At 44.7% G+C, this 20,806-nt stretch overlaps 1 protein-coding gene across 5 annotated transcripts in view; it reads left to right on the top strand.

The window, feature by feature from the left end:
- Positions 1-20,806, top strand: part of Runx1 (RUNX family transcription factor 1) — a 228,483-nt gene that overhangs the window by 120,630 nt on the left and 87,047 nt on the right. For 2 of the 5 annotated variants that reach the window (XM_046439089.2, XM_046439086.2), the window contains exons 3-4: positions 13,100-13,138; positions 18,985-19,238. In XM_046439089.2, coding sequence (XP_046295045.1) covers positions 13,100-13,138; positions 18,985-19,238 — 293 coding nt within the window. Of the gene's footprint in view, positions 1-13,099; positions 13,139-18,838; positions 19,239-20,806 lie in introns of all 5 variants that reach the window. The other 3 variants (XM_046439090.2, XM_046439087.2, XM_058577285.1) reach the window with 2 other exon arrangements.

The raw sequence follows: 20,806 nt of genomic DNA, 5'->3' as shown, positions 1-20,806 counted from the left end.
GTAAATTGCCATCATTCAAATTGCCATCAGTCAACAGGCAGCCTGAGGAAGCCGTACTTCTCCTTACCATGTGTGAAACTATCTTCCAGTTATTTGGTGGTTCTGTTTCTTCTTCTCCTTCTCTTTTGTTATTAGTGTTAATTAATCGCCAACAAATACATCACAAGCTGTGCTTTAGAAGTGACTCTCCAGAAACGTCACATGGCAGCCTCCTTCTGTTTTTTTCTAAATTGACCCAAGTGATGGACTGTGGAGACCTTGACCTGCAGGGATTGTGTGCTGTGTTGGTTTTCTCACCCTGTCAAGGGCCTCTTGAGGCTGCACACTCGAAGCTCTGTCCTTAGAGTCAAGCTTTGCACCAAAGAGGCACATGACCCTCCTGGCTGACTTTGAGTACACCATCAAGTCCTAATAAATAATGAATACTAATGACAGCGTTGAGACACCTACCTGCATTGTCCTCCCACTAAAGTCAGAGGGAGAATCAGGGCTGTTCCCTAAAACTGGCATATGGCTCTCTAAATAAAGAGCTTTAATGCATTTTATATTTAAACCATAAGGCCATGGGCTCAAACCCAAATTGAGTTGGGCTCTGCTCCTTAAGCACCATTCTGGAAAAGTCATTGAAATATTTATCCCTCTATCTGAGTTCTGTGTTCCTTCTTTCTTTGCACCATACCTGCAAGAGCTGGCCTGTTGGCAAAGCCCCTTCACCCCCAGAGGGGCTGCCTCCAGAAGCAAAAGTCATCCTCTAAAGTCCTTGTTATAAAACTTCTTGAAAGAGTTATATGAAAAACATTTTTTTAAATGTACACAATTCGAAGATCATCTGCTCTTTGTATCGGGGTCAAAGGATTACTTTCAGGTTCTCTCCAACTTGGTCTTGAGGACGTTAATAGGTCCTCACTTAATGAATTTAGCAGGAGGACTAAAAGGGATAATGGAAGGGAAGGCCTTGCCACATTGCCTGGAGCTCAGAGTAGCTCAGAAAATGTGGGTGACCTTTATTATTTTGTCCACTAAAATGTGCTCAGTCATCAAAACACTATCAGCCCATAGTCTTCCAATTTTGAGATTCCATAGCTTTCTATTTTCATAAACTAGGGACCCCTGATGAATTCCCAAATGTCAAATGATCCAGTTGCTTCATGAACCCCGAAATCTATCAAATTCCAGCATAACCAAGATCCAGTGCATCCATGACCTGCTGTTCCGCTACCCAGGCTCTTCCTGAGATGTAAATTATGTCCTCCACCTGTTAAGCCCATCCTGTGTACACTTACATAAGATTTCTTAAAAAAAAAAAAATTGAAAAGAACCATAGTTACTTTTGAAGATTCAAGAATTTATCTCAGAGGGGGATTTAGCTTTTTTCAGGGAGACCAAATCCCCTTCCCTTTTGTTCATTGCAAATAAACAGACCTCCAACAGAGACAAGCTCTGCCTTCACTGGTTGCTACTGAGGAGTTATTTAAGGGATATGGACTTTGGACTTCAACATTCCAAAATCTTAAAGATCAATAAAGAGAGGATGTTTTTACTATAGGAGTTTTTATTTTTAGGTTCTTGGGGTTGTGGTGGGGACTACTTAATAAGCTGCAGACTTGAGGTGACCCTGCATTTTCTAGACATCTCTCCACACTGCTTTCTTTATTATTTTTTTATTTTTAAAGATTCAGATATTTCAAGCTAAATAAAACCAAGGAAATTTTCCATGTTTTCCATATTCATTCTCTATAACCTGGGAAGTGGTGTGTTTCTTGTGTTATTATAACTTTCTTGTTTATATTTGAATTTCCTACTTCTATGCATAAAAATTCAAGAGCACTTTTAAATATAAAGATGATCAGCATAAAAATAAAAGTCTGAATAAAGAGGCTTTTATTTTGCTACTTACCTTAAGGCAGGATCGTGTTTTCACTACAGGAATGTCTTTTGGGGAGAATATGATGAATCTATAGGTTTATCCTGATTAGGAGGGGAAAAAAAAAACCCATAAAAGTAAAAACAAAACCTACCTGTGGCGTTGTTCCTTCTTCTTCCTGGAAACAAAGGGGTTAACTGAAGTCTTAATCCACTTCCACTGTAATTGGGCAGTGTAGGAGGGAAATCATTTCAGTAACGAAATGAAAATTGCTAGCCTATATATGCCTGAGGCAAAAAGAAGAGAAATGAATTCTCTGGTGAGCTGGGGTAGTGAGGGGAAGAGAATGTCCATCCTGCCTTTTACTTCGTGTCACTGTTCCGTTTGTCTGTGTTAAATAATGATGCCCGGGGCAGAGAGTGAATTAGGAGAAGGGGTCTGTGCAGGCCTCAGAGAGTGAGCCCACCACCCACTTTGTAGGTACCCACTGCCCGTCCTGTCATCCTGCTAGGCTGGGAGCTGGCCCTTCTGACTGCGTGGCTCCAATGGCCTGGGTGTGGTATTTGCAGACCAACTGCAGACCTTTTCCTCTCTCCTTAGAAGTCCTCTCCATCATGTGGTGGCTTCGGTATAAAAGAGAGTTCTTGGCTTAAAGAGAGTGATTCCTCTTTGAGAAACCATACAATTTCTCCTATGGAAAGACTTGACCTAGAATATGTTTCTCTCAAACAGGGCATGCTCCTCCCTAAACTGAAAACTTGACAATTACAGAACTGTTTAACATGAATGCTTTAAAAATATTCTTTAAAATTCCCATTTATAGAAATATTTACTTCAGATCCTTCTTAGAATCTTATGAGTACGATATTAACCCATAATACATTTGAAATTCCCCTCAAAATGGGAATCTTCGTGTGCATTTGAATTGTTTAGGTAATTACTGAAGCAGGAAAAAATGGGAGAGTGGTATAACCACAAAGTATGAGCACACTCCTTGGTCAGTGGTTCTCGTAGAAATGAGCGAGAATTCATTTTGGGGCTCATTTGTGGTCATGTGTGGTCAAACATCTGTCCCTCTGCTATTGCTATTTTTAAAAACCTACCTACTCTGCAAAAACATATAATAACATTCCTCAAATATTATTTTGTACTCCATTATGTTTAAAATTTGTGGGTGATGTCTGTGTAAAACTTTCATTATGCATGGAAGTATAAGTTGAAAAATAGGTATCAGAAAATATCTATTTTCAGAAATCTTTCTTTAATTTGAAAAACAATTCTTTTCACTCTTCTTCTTTTTCAGGAAAAGGTAGACCCTAGAAAATTAACACCAGTTACTCATTCAAAAAGGTAGCAAAATTTCCTTAACATTTTCCTTAACATTTCCTTAACATAGGCGATAGATTTAAATGGCAGAATATTCTTAAGGAAATCTTATTTTGAAAAGTTTAAATCTGACTTAACCATTGTCTACTTGAGAAATAGACAATACTGTTTTGTCAAAAGTGTCCAAAAATGTTAACTATTCCATTTCATTGTATGGGGCATTATTCATAAAATGGGATTATTTCTTGAACATCAATCATATAATACTATTAGTATAATCTGAAAATATGTAACCATTCTCATGTCTATTGTTGACAATTTTTATGAAATTTTCAAAAGGTAACTATATAGAGACTAGAATTATTAGTTCTGCTGCTGCTAGGTTTTTTTCAGTTTTTTAAATTTTTAAATTTTATATAGCAACATGACATTTTAAAGCTTTTATGGATCATGATAATTCCATGATCCTGCAAGAAAACAGGGCAAGGGCAACTTTAGCTCAAAGTTGATTTTCCAAATTGGAAAATAGCAGGATTAATATGAAAGTATTTGCTTTCTTGCCTGAGTGCTTGTGGAATATTCTAAGGCAGACATTTATAATATATTATTTAACTGAGCAATATAGATATCTCACAGTTTAGCTACACTTCTTACTCCTGATTCTTGAGTAGAATTCTTGTATGCAAAATAGGCAATTTAGCTCCAAAGATCTATCTTAATTTTTTAAATTCCTTTTCTAAGGAATTCTGCTGTATGTGTGGGGCAGTCTTATATGAAATCACATATAGAAAAATATTTATCTCAATATAAAGTGCCAATCTGAAGTACTAATAGTACTACTAATAATGAATAATTTCAAAACTGTTTATTTTAAAGAAAGTAGACTGTGTTGTACCTCCCTATTATTTTAAAGCTATTATTCTGTAATATAATAGTGAAACTTTACTAATTGGGCTAACAGAGAAAGAAGAATTAGTGAAAAAGCTGATTTTTAAATTTCTAATGGTTGTAATAATAAATTATTACAGGTAACATATACTAAGTAACTATGTTTTGTTCTATACTTAATCCATATGTAAGCTACAGAACACCGCAATAATGCAGTTTTACTATTCTCCAGAAGATATAAAAGCTAAGTTATTTTTTTGCTACTTATTTGTGTTTGAAATCACATTTCCTTGGGCCTGCTTGAAAAGAATGGAAAATGTTATATGAAAGGAGAGAAACGCTGGAAAATGATAGTCATTAAAATGTATTATATTGAGTTGGTTCTGTGTTAATCCCAATCCTCCTCTCTATGGCTAATAGTTCAAGAGCCATTTAAAATGACTCAGTTATTTTTAAACATAAATGTTACTTAAGGGGAAAAAAAACATACCTTCCTATTTCATAAATATCCAAATGAAAGAGAAAAGGTAAATTACAAAATAAACTATTCAATTTGGGGAGGAGAATTTTTTTTTTTTTTGTGAGATGGTCATAGGAAAAATAAGATGACCCTGTTTATTTATTCATACATTCATTCATTGGTTTCTTAGGAAACCTAGAAATAAATATTGGTTTTGTTTCAAATTCATTGTGGTTAAAATGGCTTTAAATCTACTAACTAAAATGCCTAAAATAAAGCAAGCTGTAATAGCATTAGTTGTTTTATAGGCCCTGCTTTCATCATCCAGCAGCATGCCTTACTGGCCTCAGAGTGCTCAGGTAGAGAATCAGAGTCATGGTCAAGTCCCTAAACTTACCTCCCTGTTCCTCAAGTCCAGGTGATTTTTGAGAGGCCCCCTAACACATGGGTATTTCCCCATAATGCTTAGAGGAGGGTAGCATTCAAAGAGGAGACAGTTTCAGGCAGAAACTGAGTTCTCAGTATAGGCTTCAAACCCACCCTCCATGGCTAATGGTGCCGGAGAGAATGAGGAGAAGGGTCCACACTGTTTCTAGGGTCCATGCATGGGCCCTTGACTTCACAGTCCACTGGAAGGACTAAAGGATGGCAACAAGTATGCAGCTCAAAAGACACAGCGGGCCCCTGGGGGCTCCCAGCAGCCAGCCCCTCCGGGAGGTGAGGCCTGGGGTTTCTATGACAGACCTTGGCTTTGTCTTCTGAGGACAGGAGGATGTGATTCACAGCTCAGTACAAGTTGCCTCACTGCACTGAACTATTGCTGAAGTTTAACTGATGGATTGCTAACACATTGGCGTGTTGAGTGGCTCTTGGAAAAATCTACATGCCATATTTTCAAAGGAAATCTGTTTGTAGGGATTCCTATTTGAGAATGAGTTTCTTTAGCTGCTTAGCAATTTTTAAATTGTGACCTATGAAAACAGAACCTTTATTTCTAGGCTGTATTGCTGATATTTAAGAAACCATTGGATGGATTTCATAGAATACTAGTGTTGTAGGAAAAGAAAGGGACAAGAGACGCTTTTGATAATTTTTTTGAGAGTTCAAAGAAACCAGGGTAGTAGTTTACAGGCTGAGCCATCCATCCATGGTTACCAAGTGCCAAGGGGAAAGAAGAGCTGTGGCTCACCAGGGGCTGTGGAGTGCACTGGGGTGTTGACACTGGTTAGTAGCCTGGGCAATCCAGTCGCTGCCATGTATGTGTGTGTGTGTGTGTGGTGTGTGTGAGTGTGTGTGTGTGTGAGTGTGTGTGTGTGTGTGTGTGTGTTTCTGCCTTTGAGTCAACCAAGTGATGCTATAGTAAAAATTCTGAACTTCATTTCAGGATAGCTCGGAGGGAAAATATGAGCCAAGGAAGGTGCACATTTTAATGGTCTTCACTGGTAGCAGGTTAGAAACAGGGGTCTAGCAGAACAGTAGCAGAATTGTTCTTCAGGCGGAATTGTGCATTGAGTATCCCTGCAGAGTTGCACTGACCAATATGATAGCCTCTAACTGCAAGTGACTGCTGAGCCCTGCACTCTGGCTAACCCAATTGAGATGCACTGTAAATATGAAGAACACACAGGGTTTGGAAGATGTAATAAAAAAAGATGTAAAATATTTCACCAATAATTTTTACCTTGATGACATGTTCCAGTGACAATGTTTTGAATAGACTAGGCTAAATAAAACATAATTAAAATGAATTTCATCCATTTCTTCTTATTAAAAAAGGTAAGAAAGTGTGGCTTCTAGGAAATTTTAAGTTAGATACATATATTATATTTCTATCAGATGGTGCTGTTCTAGGATAAGAAACAATGCCCACCTGGTTTAAAGACAAAATATTAGAATATGAACCAACTTGCAAGGTGGTTTAGAGTGCTGGTTACAACTTAGGCACTCTCGTGGCAAACTGTAAATGGAGTTTGGGTTCAAAATGTCCAGTTACTGAATCTTTGTTTCCTCCTTTGTGTCTGTAGACCTCCTTGCTGGAGGGTGAAGTGGGGTAATGTGTGGAGAGTGTTCAGGGGAAGGCCTGACAGAAAAACACTAAGAGACAACTTCCATTGTCACAGTTGGCTTAGCTCACGCTGCTATAACAGAACACCATAGACTGGGTGACCTAAATAACAAGCCTTCACTTCTGACACTTCTGGAGGCTGGGAAGTCAGAGATCAGGGTGCCAGCACCATTGGGCCCTGAAGAGAGTGCCTTCTTCCTGGCTTGCTGATGACTATCTTCTTGCTCTGTCCTCGCATGTCCTGGAGAGATTGAGAGAGGGATCTCTCTTCTAATAAGGGCGCTGGTCCCACCACAAGGACCCAACTTCCCCACCTCATGTTAACCTCCGTGCTTCTCTCAGGTGCCTTTCCTGATGTCATCACATTGGGAATTAGGGCTTTAACGTGAATCTTGAGGGGGATACAAATATTGCCCATTTACAATTAGCTTAAAAAGTCCAATCCAAGATGACTTCACTGTCAATCTACGTTGCTATCTATGAAAAACTTTTAAAACTTCCTGCCTAAAAGTCTGTGCTAGGCGTGACTTTTGCTGGAGACCAAGCTGTGTGCTGAGGACTTGCCAAGCTGGGAGTGTCTTGGACCAGCCGTCATAGATGTAGAGCTGGGAGCTTTGGGGAACTGCAGGAATCTCAGCCCCCTCCTCAGACCTGCTAAGTCAGAATTTATAGTGACTGAGACCCCCAGGGCTTCTGATATGGGGGCTTCAATTTATGCATTGGTGCCAGCAAATCTAAAGATAAGTCAGACACAGCCTCATGGATGAGGCATTGAAAATCCAGTGGTCATGTTTGTGTATAGGTGAGAGTGGATCAGAAGAGAATAAGACAACTGTATAAATGGACTTTGGAGGGCCCAGATGAAAGGTTCCCCTGCTCCTAATCAAGTGTGAGATGGACAAAGGAATACACACATGGACATGATCAAAATATCAACTTTTTCACTTATAGACATTCTAGAGCTTTAGGCATGAGACTTCCTACCATTGAGCCTCAGAAATATGCAGACTCACTCACTGATACACAGGTAGTGTCACCCAAAACAACAGGAAGGAGGAAGAGTATGCTCAGTGTGTTAGTTTTCTACTGTTATGCAATTAGCAAGTTATAAAATTTAGAGGTTCAAACAATACCTGTTTTTGAACTCACAGCTCTGTAGGTTAGAAGGACGGTGGTCTCCGCAGGGTTCTGTGCTCAGGATCTCACGAGGCCAAAGATCAAGGGATCAGCCAAGTGGAGTTCTTATCTCAAGGCTTTAGGGGAAAACCCATATGCAAGTGGGGATTGGCATGTGCAGTTCCTCAGAGCTATTGGATGGTGCCCGTGTTTCCTTGCTGGCTAGCTGCCAGGGGCTCACCCTCAGCATCGAAGGACTGTTTTCCTATACTGACTGCCCCTTCCGGGAATAGACGTCACCTCTGACCCAATCAGAAATGCTCTCCATTATCAACAGTCTCCCTGGATGAGGCTAGGCTTCCTGGGCTGATCTCCCTGTAGGTTGACTCAAAACCTATGCTTACATAGGAAATAGCCCTCTTTTCCAAGGACCATAGCCAGAGCATAATAGCTCATCGTCATACTCACAGGGATTAGGGTAGGAATCTCAGAGGTTCCATTTGGTAGGATTCTTCTTCATTTTTTTTTTTTTCTGTTTTCAAAGTTACTAACCAAGCAATTCAATCTTTTATGGTAGAGGATGAATAAGAGTGTGGAAAGGGGCCCAGAGTTTTACACTAAATAATGTTGTTCTGAAAAAAAAAAACAACTCTGTCATTGCCTCTGACCAAGCCCACACCCCAATATACTGCAAGGCCTAAAACCCAAAGTATAGTTCAAGAGTGATTCAGAAGATGCAGAAGCCCCGGTGAAGCTTGTGGCTGGTCTCTGAGAGGGAGGCAGAGCTGAGAGCCCTGACATCCTCTTCCAGGACAAGGAGGGGAGGGGGCCTTCCCCCTGCAGGATGCTCTGAGCTGCACTGGATTTGGGTGGCAAGGCTGGCAGAGCTGGGGTGTGGCAGTCCCATATGAGATGAGTGGGAACCCTTTGAAAGAGATCTTCATCAGAAATCAGGCAAGAGGTCAGAAAATCAGAACCAAAATGATGGCAATAGGGGGACAAATTAATCAAGCAAAGAAAACTAGTTGGCAACAGATTGGATGAAGTCAAAGATAAATCCATGGATTCCAGTCTGGAAATGGGGTGAAGCTAGTGCAATGGGGGAACCACAGGAAGACCCGGTTGAGGTGGGGGCTGATGACCTTGCTCTTTGTTCAGTAAAACTCTCCCACCCGCACTGCACCGCTGATCCTGTTCTTTCCCGCCTTCTGCACTCAGCTGGGTTTCTTCTCTTCCACCAGCCCCTCCCCCCCTCCCTGCACCCCACTGGCTCTCCCCACGGCTGTCTCTGTGCTCCACAGTTGGCTGCTCTGCTCCTCTGCCTCTCTCTGGCCCAGCTGTGGTCACGCTGCCAACACACAGACCCAACAGGATCTTTTCAGTCCTCTTCTTCAGAACCTTTCTCTGGTCTTTGGGACATGGCTTTCCTCTGCAGACTCCCGTCTCTTTAGGTTCTAGGGCCCATTCTCTCCTCTTCCCTTCCCAGCTCAGTCTCCTTGGTCCATCCCTCTTCCTGTGCTCATCTTTGGAAGGACCCCAGAGCCCCTTTGCCGCAGTCTGGCTGGGCACAATCAGGAGCCACTTGTCAAAAGAAACTAACTTTATTTTTAGAACCACACACGCCAAACAAAACAGCCTCTCAGGAAAAACCCTCAGAGCCTCAACTGCCACCACCGGCTTTCCACAAGCCTCTCTCTCCCACACAAGCTTCTCTCCACCTCCCACAATCCTCCTGCTCTTGAGGCCTATTGGCTGGGTCACGTGGGCGGAGCCAAAAAAGTCCCCCAATGAGCAGCTCCGTGGTCTGAAAGGGCAGGGAAACAGCCCAATGAGCATCACCGCAGAGGAGCCAATCAGCTAGATGTTGCTGGGGCCGCTGTGAGCCAATCATCAGCCGGCAGCTGGAAGTTTGCTGGGGCCCCTTCGGCTGTGGCTCTCAACACCCCTTCATGCTCTCTTCTCCCTGGACATGTTCTTTGTGGAATATAAAGTTGTCCCAGAAATTCTGAGGATGATCCGCTCGATATTTCCACATGAGACCGCTCCATGGGTTTCTGACTGCTTTTGCCACCAGCAGCACCTCTAGTTCCGCTAAAGATGAATCCTGATGTTGACCTCCAAGCCCATCCTCATTTGTCCTTCTCTGCTGCGACTAGTGGCCAGGAAGTGGGTGAACTTTGCCTCTTTCACCTTCAGCCTTCCTGTCCCTCCTCTTGCTTCTGCCTTAACTCAGATCCTCAAGATCCCTTCACAGCTCCCTTGATTCTCATTTCTGCCTGCTCCAGTTCATGTAGCCACCTTTGACAGGCTTATTTTCTGAAAGGCGTACTCATTAATTTGCTGTGTGCATGGCATCTCTAGAATCATGGCCCTCATGCTGAAGTTCACATTTCCTCAGGCTGGGTAAGCTGCCCATTATCTATATGTTCAGATTCTCTGTGAGCCGCCACCCTCTGCCCTCCCTAGCCTGATCTCAAGCATTCGCTCCAACTGCACTGGAGCTGACGGGCTTAAGATGCTCCTTCTGCCCTGGAGAGCCTTCTTCCATCCTACCGTCCCCTCCCCAAACTCTTCCTCCATCCCTCTACACCACCTACAAATCTACCCAACCTGCAAAGGTCAAATCAGGCACCACCTCTACTAAAAAAAAAAAAAAGTCTCTGCTGAGCCTGTCAGGTGGTACTGGGCCCTCTTCTTCCTGTGTCTCTTCCCACCGGCTCCCTGTGCCCTGCACATGAGTCTGTTAGCAGCTATGACACCTCTTTGCTGCCATCTCTTTACACTTTGTCACCAGTGAGCCTAGCACCCTGCCTGGCACATAAGAACCACTGGAGAAATGCTCAAGGAGGAAAATCAAATGCTTCATATTCTGGAAAAGGCTCAAAGTTGCCTGCTGGGATGAATGGAGGTCAGAAAAGACTAGAAAGCCATTTTATATTTATTATGCATTTTAAATCATCTCAGTCAAATGACCCTTGACCTGCTCCCCAAGCCCTCTAGATGACCAGAAATTATGTCAGGATGTGACTCCTAAATATTTGATATTTGCATGGTAAAAATTTCAGAAATACTTTCTGTTAAAGACCATGCATAACACACCATAGGATAAAAATGAAAGATGAGATCAGAGTTAATTTTTCCCAACTCTGCAAGGGATACCCATAAAAATACACAGTTGTGGTCAAAAGAAACATAGCTCATCATTCATGCGAACCCATAAGTGCATGAGTGTGTGATGGGAGTGTGTGTGTGTGTGTGTGTGTGTGTGTGTAGAGGTCAAGAATGAAGTGACCTTGGGCAACTTTCCTGAATTCTCAAAGGGAGGTTCCTGATCTGTAAAATGAGAGGGAAATGGTTTTGCAGGGATTCAACTGGGCGAGGCATGTGATCACTTTCAGTGGTAATGGCAAGAGGATGAGCCTGCCAGATTCCACCTCCACTGTCACGGACCCACAAACCTCTCCTCTCCTGCAATTCAGGTTTAAGTTAGCGCTTTTCACATCTCTGTGGGCAAATCCTTTCAAATCCCCACATATTCTACCTCACCTGCACCCCTTGCCTGCTGAGTTCTCAAGGCGAAAAAGTGTTTAAGAGGTAACATGCATAACTTTCAAAAGCCTCTCGCTTTTGCCTTTAAGGTTAAAGAACAAAAATCTTGGCCTTTCTTTCCAAATAGCAGGTGTGTGTATGAACCTTGTTTTCCACTCTCCTGCAGCTTCTCAGCCTTAGACATGGAGAGGCTTCTCGGGGTCTCTCGAGAGAACTTCCAGGGTGCCTGGTTCTGCTGGGTCTCCAGCATAAATCCTGCTGTCTGAAATCCCCCATGTACCTCTGTGCTGTTAAAACTGAGTTTACCTGCTTTGGGGTACACTGGTTATTTCTTACCTTGTCATTCATAATTAGTGCAAATGATTCTGTCCCTGCCCTGTTCTTTAAGAAAATCTTTATGGAGTCATTTTATGTACTTGTAAACCATGATCTTTTTAAAATTTTTGTGTTAAGGAAGCTCTTTTGAGACTATACATATTTAAGTCCTTTAATCTTTCATTATAGGGCAGTCCTTCAGAAGCTCTAATTATTTTATTTGCTCTTTTTACTTTGGCAAAAATATACAACTAAGGAGCTGCACATCTTGTTCTCCTCCCTATTTAAACAGCGTCTGGAAATCTGAAATAATTACCTCCTTATTTTTAATGTTTTTAAAAGTCATATTATACTAATATTGTAGAGTGGGGCTCAAAGCTTTAGGTCTGCAGTATTTGAAATGCTCTAATCCTAAGGCTTTAAAAAGTAGCATTTTCTTAATATGTGTTGGGTGCTGATTATTATCAATACCCAAGGCTGATAGGGTAATTTTAAATTACAATATTACCTGTAAGTATTCAAGGGAAAGAGAATAGCTTTATATGACTTAGTTTCAGGTACTTCCCTAGAGCCGTCTATGCAGCAGCATGTAGTAAGTACTTTCTTTTTTTTTTTTAAATTGGTTGTTCAAAACATTACAAAGCTCTTGAAATATCATATTTCATACATTAGATTCAAGTGGGTTATGAACTCCCATTTTTACCCCAAATACAGATTGCAGAATCACATCGGTTACACATCCACATTTTTACATAATGCCATATTAGTAACTGTTGTATTCTTTCTATTTGGAAATTATCGTATGACAATTATTTACAATAATAATTGATATCACCTGTTATTTCAAGAGTAGTTTCAATGTAAACAAACTTCCTTTCTAGATAAAGAGAAGGAAAACAAGAAAGGGAGAATATTTCTAAAACATCTTGTCACTGGAAGTAAATGATTATAATATCTATCTACCAGCTTACTCCTTTTAGAAGACAGATTCTAAATTGTTTATTTTCATTGCTTTAAAGGATGCTTTTTTTTTTTTTATTTAGCCTCTGCTTGGTTACAGATTTTAAAGTGTTCTTACATTCAGTTAGAATTTGGTTTTAATTTCACCTTGAATTCTGATTCATTTCTATACCTTCCTGGTGTATTTTTTTATCTTTATTATTAAATCATATAAAGAGCTTAAAGGGAAAAGGTCTAAAACACACATTCAGTATTAGCAGGCAATGGGATGAATGACACATAAAATCATGTGCCTATGACAGTTTATTTTTTATTTGTTGATATGCTGTTTTTAGTTTTGTGCCAAATATGCTGGATATATTTGGACAATGGTGTGAAAAACCTCCAGTACTAAAAAGTATGAGAAGCCATGAACTAACAACAACAAAAAAATAATTCAGTAGAAATTGTTTTTAAACGTGCTGTTATTATATTTAAATTAAATTTCATTAACTGTCAGTTGGTTGCAAGTATATTCATATGACTATTTTTATTTTCCTACTTTCTATTATTTCAGAATGCGTACATGGAATGAATCCTTCTAGAGATGTTCACGGTATGTTAAATTTTAAATGATATTTTTTATAAAAAGGCATATTCACCTATGCATATACATGATTTTATGTTTATATATGAAACATTATATAATTTTAACAAATAATTAAAGCTTTTTTTTGCTGATTCCATTATACTTAAAAGCAATTCTCTGTATTGCAGATGTCATACCATATAAAATATTTCAATAAAACCTTAAATGCTACCTTCAGTTCTATGGCATTTACCACTTGTACATTCTGCTGTTATTAAATGACTATACGACTCTCTAAAAAATAAAGCTTAGCTTCTATCTCCTATAACCCAGTTTATTACTTCTGTTATAGCTGTGGTAATGCAAAATTTTATAAGGGTAAAATGTTTACTAAGCACCCCTAAATTTACAAAAGATTAATGTAAAATATTCTCAGTTTGCTACTTGTGAGGTACACAAGTGATTTATGAAGTTAAAGTGAGATAATCACACATTAACCACAGCATACCAGGGACTTCTTCACACAGGGGAAGGATACAGTGTAAGAAAAAGGAATCTCATCCCCCCAGTAATTAAATTTCAAAAGTGAAATAACCTCAAAGTCACTTCTGGGGGGGAAAAAGCTTGATTGAATTTCAATATTCAAAACTGAACAGTGAGAAAAGCAGGTTTTGTGGACATATATGTTACTATTTGTCAGAATAGTTCCTTATCCCTGTGACATTATTTCCAACTGCAGCAATTTTGTCCAGAACCAATACAGGATACATTCTCTAATTTAAAAAAGAAGAAGAAGAAAAAAAAAAAGAATGAAAATAGGAATAGAAACAATTCTTTCAGAAATAGTACATTTTTTTTAGAAATCTAATCTTGGAAATATCACAATGATTTTAAGAGAATTGTTGAGATTCCAATCCCACTTTTAAACTCATTTTATCTTGGAAAAGGTTTCGAAAAAGCAAAAATACAAAAACATTTAGATGTTTTCTGAGACCACCTAAAGTCGTGGAAAGAAAATGTCAATGAACTGTTATTGTTCTCCAGTGAAATCGTCGTCTTCCAGATAATCAACTACTTCTTAATTCACTGTGGAAACTTACATTTCATTCCTGTTTGGACATGTTCAAATATCCCCCCTGCAACAAATTCAGAAGAATTTCATATAGCATCCTCCCAATACATCACTGCGTCTCATTTTTTTTCATTTATATTAGTAAATTTTTGTATTATTCTGGGTAGCACTGGGATTGAGCTTGGTAATGTTTCCTTTCTCTCTTGGAGATACAAAGGAAAGGAAATTCTATATTGTCGTTGAAATGAGCGCTCTCGGTGGAAAGGAATTCCTCATTTTCTACGCGGTGTTACAGTACTTTTTAAACTCGGTAAAAAGCCCTTCGACTAAGGGATCCCAGGTACCCATTAGTGGAGCCCCAAGCTGCCCCGCTTGTCATTCATTTTAGTTCCTCTATAAGGAAGGGGCGGTGTTTTTTTGTTTGTTTCTAGTTTTCTTCAAGTGTGCACCGCGCAGCGCATTCACAAGCCGCACAGGTCCGAGGAAGCCCACAAGTCAGGCGGCCCGATCTAGAAGCTTTCGTTGCTATTATCTTCCTCTGGCTCGGAACTTAGGGTTTATGGGTTGAAACTCAGTTGAGCAGCACCCAGGGAACTGCCCTAGAAAGTTAAGCTAGGTGCTGTAACTTACTTTCCTTGTGAAAGGGAACTTGGCTTTCCCCGCGGACACTCAGCCAAGGTCCCCACCCGCAGTCCCTCGCGAGGTTTAGGGTTTTAGGCAAAGGGCCAAGTCCAGAGGAGCCTCCTTTCACCTCTGAGAGGCAGATTACTCCTGAATCAGCTCCTTACGTGGAATCACAGCCCACTTTTGTCTCTGCCACACTCTTGCTCATCCCTGTCCCTCGGGTTCCCTGGGGATGCACTTGTCGGTGGCCCCCAGAGCCCTCGGTCGGCTCTTGGGGAGCGTATTTGAGCCGAGCCCAGGAGAACAGGTTCCACTAGCCCCGAACTCGCCTCTAGAGCAGGCAGTGTCTGCGCCGGGTCACCACGAAAGGATGGCCCCAGGCAGGAGAGCGGCAGCGGGAGGCGGCAGCAAAGCGAGTGTGTGGCCTCACGCAGCCGAGGCGGAGTGTCAGAGAATAGACATTCGGGCTTTAACAACTGAAATAAGGTTTCTTCAAAAAATCATTTAGAAAGAAGAACGCAGAGCATTTTTCTTCCAGAGACCCCAGACCCAATTAAACAAAGAAAATGTAGTTCGGTGCTGGCAGTGTCCCTGTTTTTCAGGCGCAAAAAAGTTAGGGGATGGCCCACGTTGGGGAGAAATGCAGAAAGCTGGGGTAGGCGAGGCCCGGGACTGGAGAGTGCGACTCTACCCAGGCACCCGAGTCACCTGGAGCATCTAGGGTCCCGGGTGAGCCGACAGAGGTGACCAGGCGGAGGGCCTTCGGGAAAACACAGGACTCAGCAGAGTCTGGGCAGCAGGGACCCCGGCCCCGCGGGTTCCCAGCCAGGTCAGCTGAGCCGCTTGCCTAGGGCCGCTGAGGCGAGACGCGGCCGCTCAAGTTGTCTCCGGCGGCCGTTTCCTGTCGTTTCTCCCTAAACCCAAGTTCTTACGAGGGCGACCCGAAGGCCGCGAGGCAGAACCGCAGAGCTCCCGCCGTCGGGGCGCTCTGGGTGCACTGCGCTGCTGCCCGGAGCCCCGGGCGTCGAGCGAGGGCCGCTGCTGCCCCCTGGCGTCCGCCCCGAGCCAGAGACCCGCCGCGCCTCGCGAAGGCCTCCCTGGCGCCCAGCGCAGCTAGCCGTCCTCTCCAGGCCTGGGGCTAGGGAAGCGGCCCGGGCGCCCGGGAAATACCTCGGCGCCCGACCCGGCCTCCTCCTCCGTCAGGCCCCAGAGGCAGCACCCAGCACCCTAGCCGCATGTCCGCGAGGGGAGGGAGGTGACCCGCGGGGACGAGTGAGGGACCCCCGGAGCGGGGGAGTTCCTGTTGTTGAGGGACTCGGCCTTGTCATGGGGAGGGGTGAGGAGCTCGGAGGATGAAGGGTCCCCGAAGGAATTGGGGGTCGGGGAAGGAAGGGAGCAGCCTCGCCAGATGCGGGGCGGGGCGCGGGAGTGGGCAGCGCGCCGGACCAGGGGCGGGTCCTTTAAGCTCCGCGAAAATGCCCCCGGCGCCGCGGGGACGGGCCTAGGGGGAAGTTCCCTGCCGCGCGCAGAGCCGGGTGGGTTCAACACCCCGCCACGGGAGCGCGGGGCGGGGAGGAGCGGGGGCCGTTTCCGGGGAGCAGAAGGGTGGTTCTGGGGCGGCCCCTGCTGCGAGCGGACAGCCGCTGGGCCCCGCGGCAGGCTTTCTCCCGGCCCTGGGGGAGCCGACGCTCCGGGAGCCAGCGAGGGGAGGCTTTCAACTTTCTTTCCGGCCCCGGGTTCTTTGGGGTCTCTTACGACCCGACTCCTCTGCTGGCCGCTAGCACTCAGCCAGAGTGAGGCGCGCTAGGAGCCGAGCCGGACGCGGCCGAAAACACTAATAAAGGAAAACGCTGAAAACACAGCAGTCGGGTGGTGGAGCATCGTCAGGTCTTAATAAACGGATCAGCGTCTTTCGCTGTAGCTGACAACCAGGCCTTGGGGGTCCCGGGCCCTCCGGCCCCCTTGCGGCCGACTCCCACCCCTGCCCGGGAAGCGGAGCTTTGGCCGTGGGCGGCTTCCCACAGCTGGGACCGGCCCCGGAGCCTCGCGGCGGCAGCTGTGTTTCCAAGGCACGCCAGGCGCCTCCCTGTAGCTGGTGCCTAGGCCTCTCCTGGCGCAGCTCACGGGCTGGGTCCTTATTTCTCCTTCTGGGTCTCCGGACTGTGGCCGCCTGTGGCACCGCTGCGCGCTGCAAAACCCGGCGAACCGCACTGCAACCAAGCGCGTTGCTGCAGTGCTGGGGTCAGCACCCGGGAGGGACCCCCAGCGAGGGTGTGCGTGTGTACGCGTCGCCTCGCGTGGGTGCGGGGAGCGCGGGGGTGGCCTCGGCAGCCGCCACGAACTCCCCGCCGAGCCTGCGTACAGTAGCGCGCCGCGGCGGGGGCGCGCGGGCCAATTCCAGGAGCAGGCGGCAGTGAGCCGCGCCCTGGCTGATACCGGAAAGGCCTGTGATTGGCCGCCCGCCGCCCCTATGCAAACGAGCTGAGGGAATGGAATTCCTCGGGCCGGGCTTACAGTAAAAGCACGTTCATTTCCAGGCACTCTCATTCATAGAGCCAGCGGGCGCGGGCGGGACGGGCGCCCCGCGGCCGGACCCAGCCAGGGCACCACGCTGCCCGGCCCTGCGCCGGCAGGCATCTCTAACCCGGGCTCCTGGGGACGCCACAAGAAAGTCAACCTTTGCTGCTTTTCCTTGACCTGCGTTGGACCTTTTTAATTTTTCTTTTTCTTTTTCCCCCTCCTTCTTTCTTACTTTTCAATGAACTGGCTTCTTGGCTGGATTGTTTATACTTCTTTCCTGGCTGTGAACTTTTCCCCGATTGTTTCTTTTGACAACTGCGGGAGAAAGTGCGCTGCGGTTCCCGGCTAACCGTGAAGTTGCGTGTGCTTGGCAGTGTGCGTGGGAGTGTGTGCGCGCGTGTGTAACTCGAGCCGACTGCTCTGTTTCGATCTGCGCCGCAGAGCCTCGTCTCAAGGCCCGCTCCACCTGCTGCGGTTACGCGGTGCTCCTGGGTATTTGTGCGTCGGAGGAACTAACCCGCCGGCGCTGGGGCGACGTTGGAGGAAGATCATCTCGCTACTGCCCAAGTCTGGGCTGACTCACCGAGCCGATGTAGACAGTGGCTGGCTTCTGAAGGGTGCGTGTCTGCATGTGTGTGATTCGGCTGCAGCTCAACTCCCACCAAACCACAGGATCAGCCACAAACTTAACCAACATCCCCAAACCCAAGTTCTCAGATCTGGAGAGCTGTACCCTGAGTATCATCGACTTGGACTTTTTTTTTTTTTTTTAAAGTTTAGCTAGAATTTTTTGTAAAGCTGAATTTTCCGCACTGAGTATTTTGCCAGAATTTATTGAGAGAACATGACAAGTAATTCTAGCCCAGCCCTCTTCCAACTACTGAAGCTGATTTTCAAGGCTACTTAAAAAAAAAAAATCTGCAGCGGACTTTAATGGATTTCTGTTGTGTTTAAATTCTCTACAGATTGTACTGTAAATATTTTATGAAGTAGCATATGTATATATTTATATATAAGTTCACATACATTAGCACAACTTTTGGAAGTCACAGCTCTTGCTTTTGAGGACTGAAGCCAGTTTTTCATGATAAAGGGGGCACCCTGTATGGAAGACACTCCTGTATTTTGTGTTCTGATGGGACTTTAGACAAAACTCACCTGCCCAAAAAAAAAAAAAAAAAAAAAATACTGACAGGCGATTAACTACTGGAACTTTCAAACCATGTATTTGCTGGTCGTTTTGCTCTCCGCACAAATATTTTAGAGAGTGCGGGAATTTTGCCTCCGGAAACATTTTTAATAGCCAAAGATTGAACTTAAACTCTCAAAGCAAGACTCAGAAGAAGATAGGCTCCCTTTGCAATTTGACTTTGGATTCTGGTTGCCCACTTTTTAATGCACTAAGCGGCCGGTTGCTAGGAGTCCTGCCTGGGTCTGAGGCCGGTCGGTCGGCGTAACTAGAACTTTCCCTATCCTGAACTGTTGGTAACTTCGTCTCCCCTCCTCCCTAGCCCTCCCGCAGTAATAAAGGCCTCTGAACTTGTATGTTGGTCTCTCGGGAGCTGCTTGCTGAAGATCCGCGCCCTTGTCGCCGTCCGGTAGGAGCTGTTTGCAGGGTCCTTACTCAATCGGCTTGTTGTGATGCGTATCCCCGTAGATGCCAGCACGAGCCGCCGCTTCACGCCGCCTTCCACCGCGCTGAGCCCGGGCAAGATGAGCGAGGCGCTGCCGCTGGGCGCCCCCGACGCCGGCGCCGCCCTGGCCGGCAAGCTGAGGAGCGGCGACCGCAGCATGGTGGAGGTGCTAGCCGACCACCCGGGCGAGCTGGTGCGCACCGACAGCCCCAACTTCCTCTGTTCTGTGCTGCCCACGCACTGGCGCTGCAACAAGACCCTGCCCATCGCTTTCAAGGTACTTAGCCTGGAGTGGGTGACGGGAGGACCAGTACAGGTCGGCTGATGCCCGGGGCGACCCGGGAGGCAGCGACCAGGCAGGCGGGGCCGGGTTCTAGAAAGCAGACGGCGCTACCCACCGCTGCCCCTGGTCCTTTTATCTGCGCTGGGGATGCGGGATGCTGCGTTGCCGTGGCGACCCTTGGAAGGGACCCGCCTCAACCCGCCAGAGCGGCATCCAGGGAGAGCTGAAAAATCAGGATGCCCTTAGGAAATTCACTGAGGGCCAGCCGGGACCTCCCTAGCAAGGGCCTTACCTTTGATACAAAGTAGGAAAAGTTATAACCTAGCAAGGGACAAGCCCTTATGCTTTCATACGACTCTCACCACCTCTGGCTTAACACTCAAAACATTTTGTCTGTCTCAGATGAAGGCATCAGGAAATAAAATAGAGATACTTTTATACTTTCCGGTTGTAAAAACAAACCACCCAGGAAAACTGTCAGGGATTTTCCCCTCCTTTTAAAAACCGCCCTATAGGAATTAGCATGTACAAAGTCCACAGCAGGCACAGCTAAGTTTGCAAAAGTTTTCCGAAGAGTTTTTCGAGCCTCTAGTCTACTCCTGCCCAAAGCGGCAAGTAGCAAATCCTGTTTCTTTTCCTGGAACCCTCCAGACGTTATCATTGCTCACCTAGATTAAGCCCCAGGCAGCAAAAGGTGTCTTTTGAGAGCCTGGAGGTCCAATCCGACAGTTTTTCTGTTAGTGGAGGGCACAGGGTAGACCTGGCAACTTCAGCAGAGCAGCTCAAAAGGTCTGGGTTCACTTTTCACCCCTGATCTTGCCCTAGCTTTGAGCTGCCTTTAAAAACCTTGGCCTTCAACTAGGATATATAAACAACCTCAGGGCGTTTTTAAACAACCACCCTACTACCCTGGCAGCCAGCAGAAGGAATTTAATTTCTGCGGTGGGGATTCTGTCTTTGGTGGGTTTTAAAAAGTGCAGCTTTTTAGTACAATCAGTGTGGTCATTTCCTGTTCATTTAAAGAGCTAAATAAGGCAGGTGATTCAACCAGTAAAGATTGGCTACTCATAAAATATTATATGTATTTTTAAAATAATTGTTCCTTATAAGGGGAAGATTAATGTAATATAAGCTTTTTATAGGTCCAGATCTTAGACAGATTTTGATCTAATTACAATGAATAGTGTTCACTTAGAAAAAAAAAGTTGGGGTTCTTCATTTTTAAAGTTTACACACTTTCCAAAGTTAGATTGTGATTTTTTAAAAAAATAACACAATTTGCAGTTGCCTCCTTTTCTACTTGGTTTTTTGAAAGCTTTTTTTTTTTTTTTTTTTTTTTTTTTTTTTAGGGTGGGGAAAGGAATGAGAATAAGGGGAGAAGCCAGCGGACTCTTCCTTCCCTTCCTCTGATTATTTAGATTTGGGTTGGGGGGCATTTCAATTTCAAATCATTCTAATCCCCTTACATGTGCTGGCAGATCTCTTAGCTCACTGTCTAAGGGTGACAGGGCTGGGTCCTGGGGTCACTGTCAGGCAAGAGCAGTGAGAAGACAGGCTGATAA

Source organism: Marmota monax, unplaced genomic scaffold (assembly GCF_021218885.2).
Source record: "Marmota monax isolate L192 unplaced genomic scaffold, Marmota_monax_Labrador192_F-V1.1 WCK01_AAM20220418_F8-fsc00125, whole genome shotgun sequence".
In the NCBI taxonomy this organism is placed as follows: Eukaryota; Metazoa; Chordata; class Mammalia; order Rodentia; family Sciuridae; genus Marmota; species Marmota monax.
The sequence above is the reverse complement of the archived record's forward strand: the minus strand, read 5'-3'. Positions and strand labels throughout refer to the sequence as shown.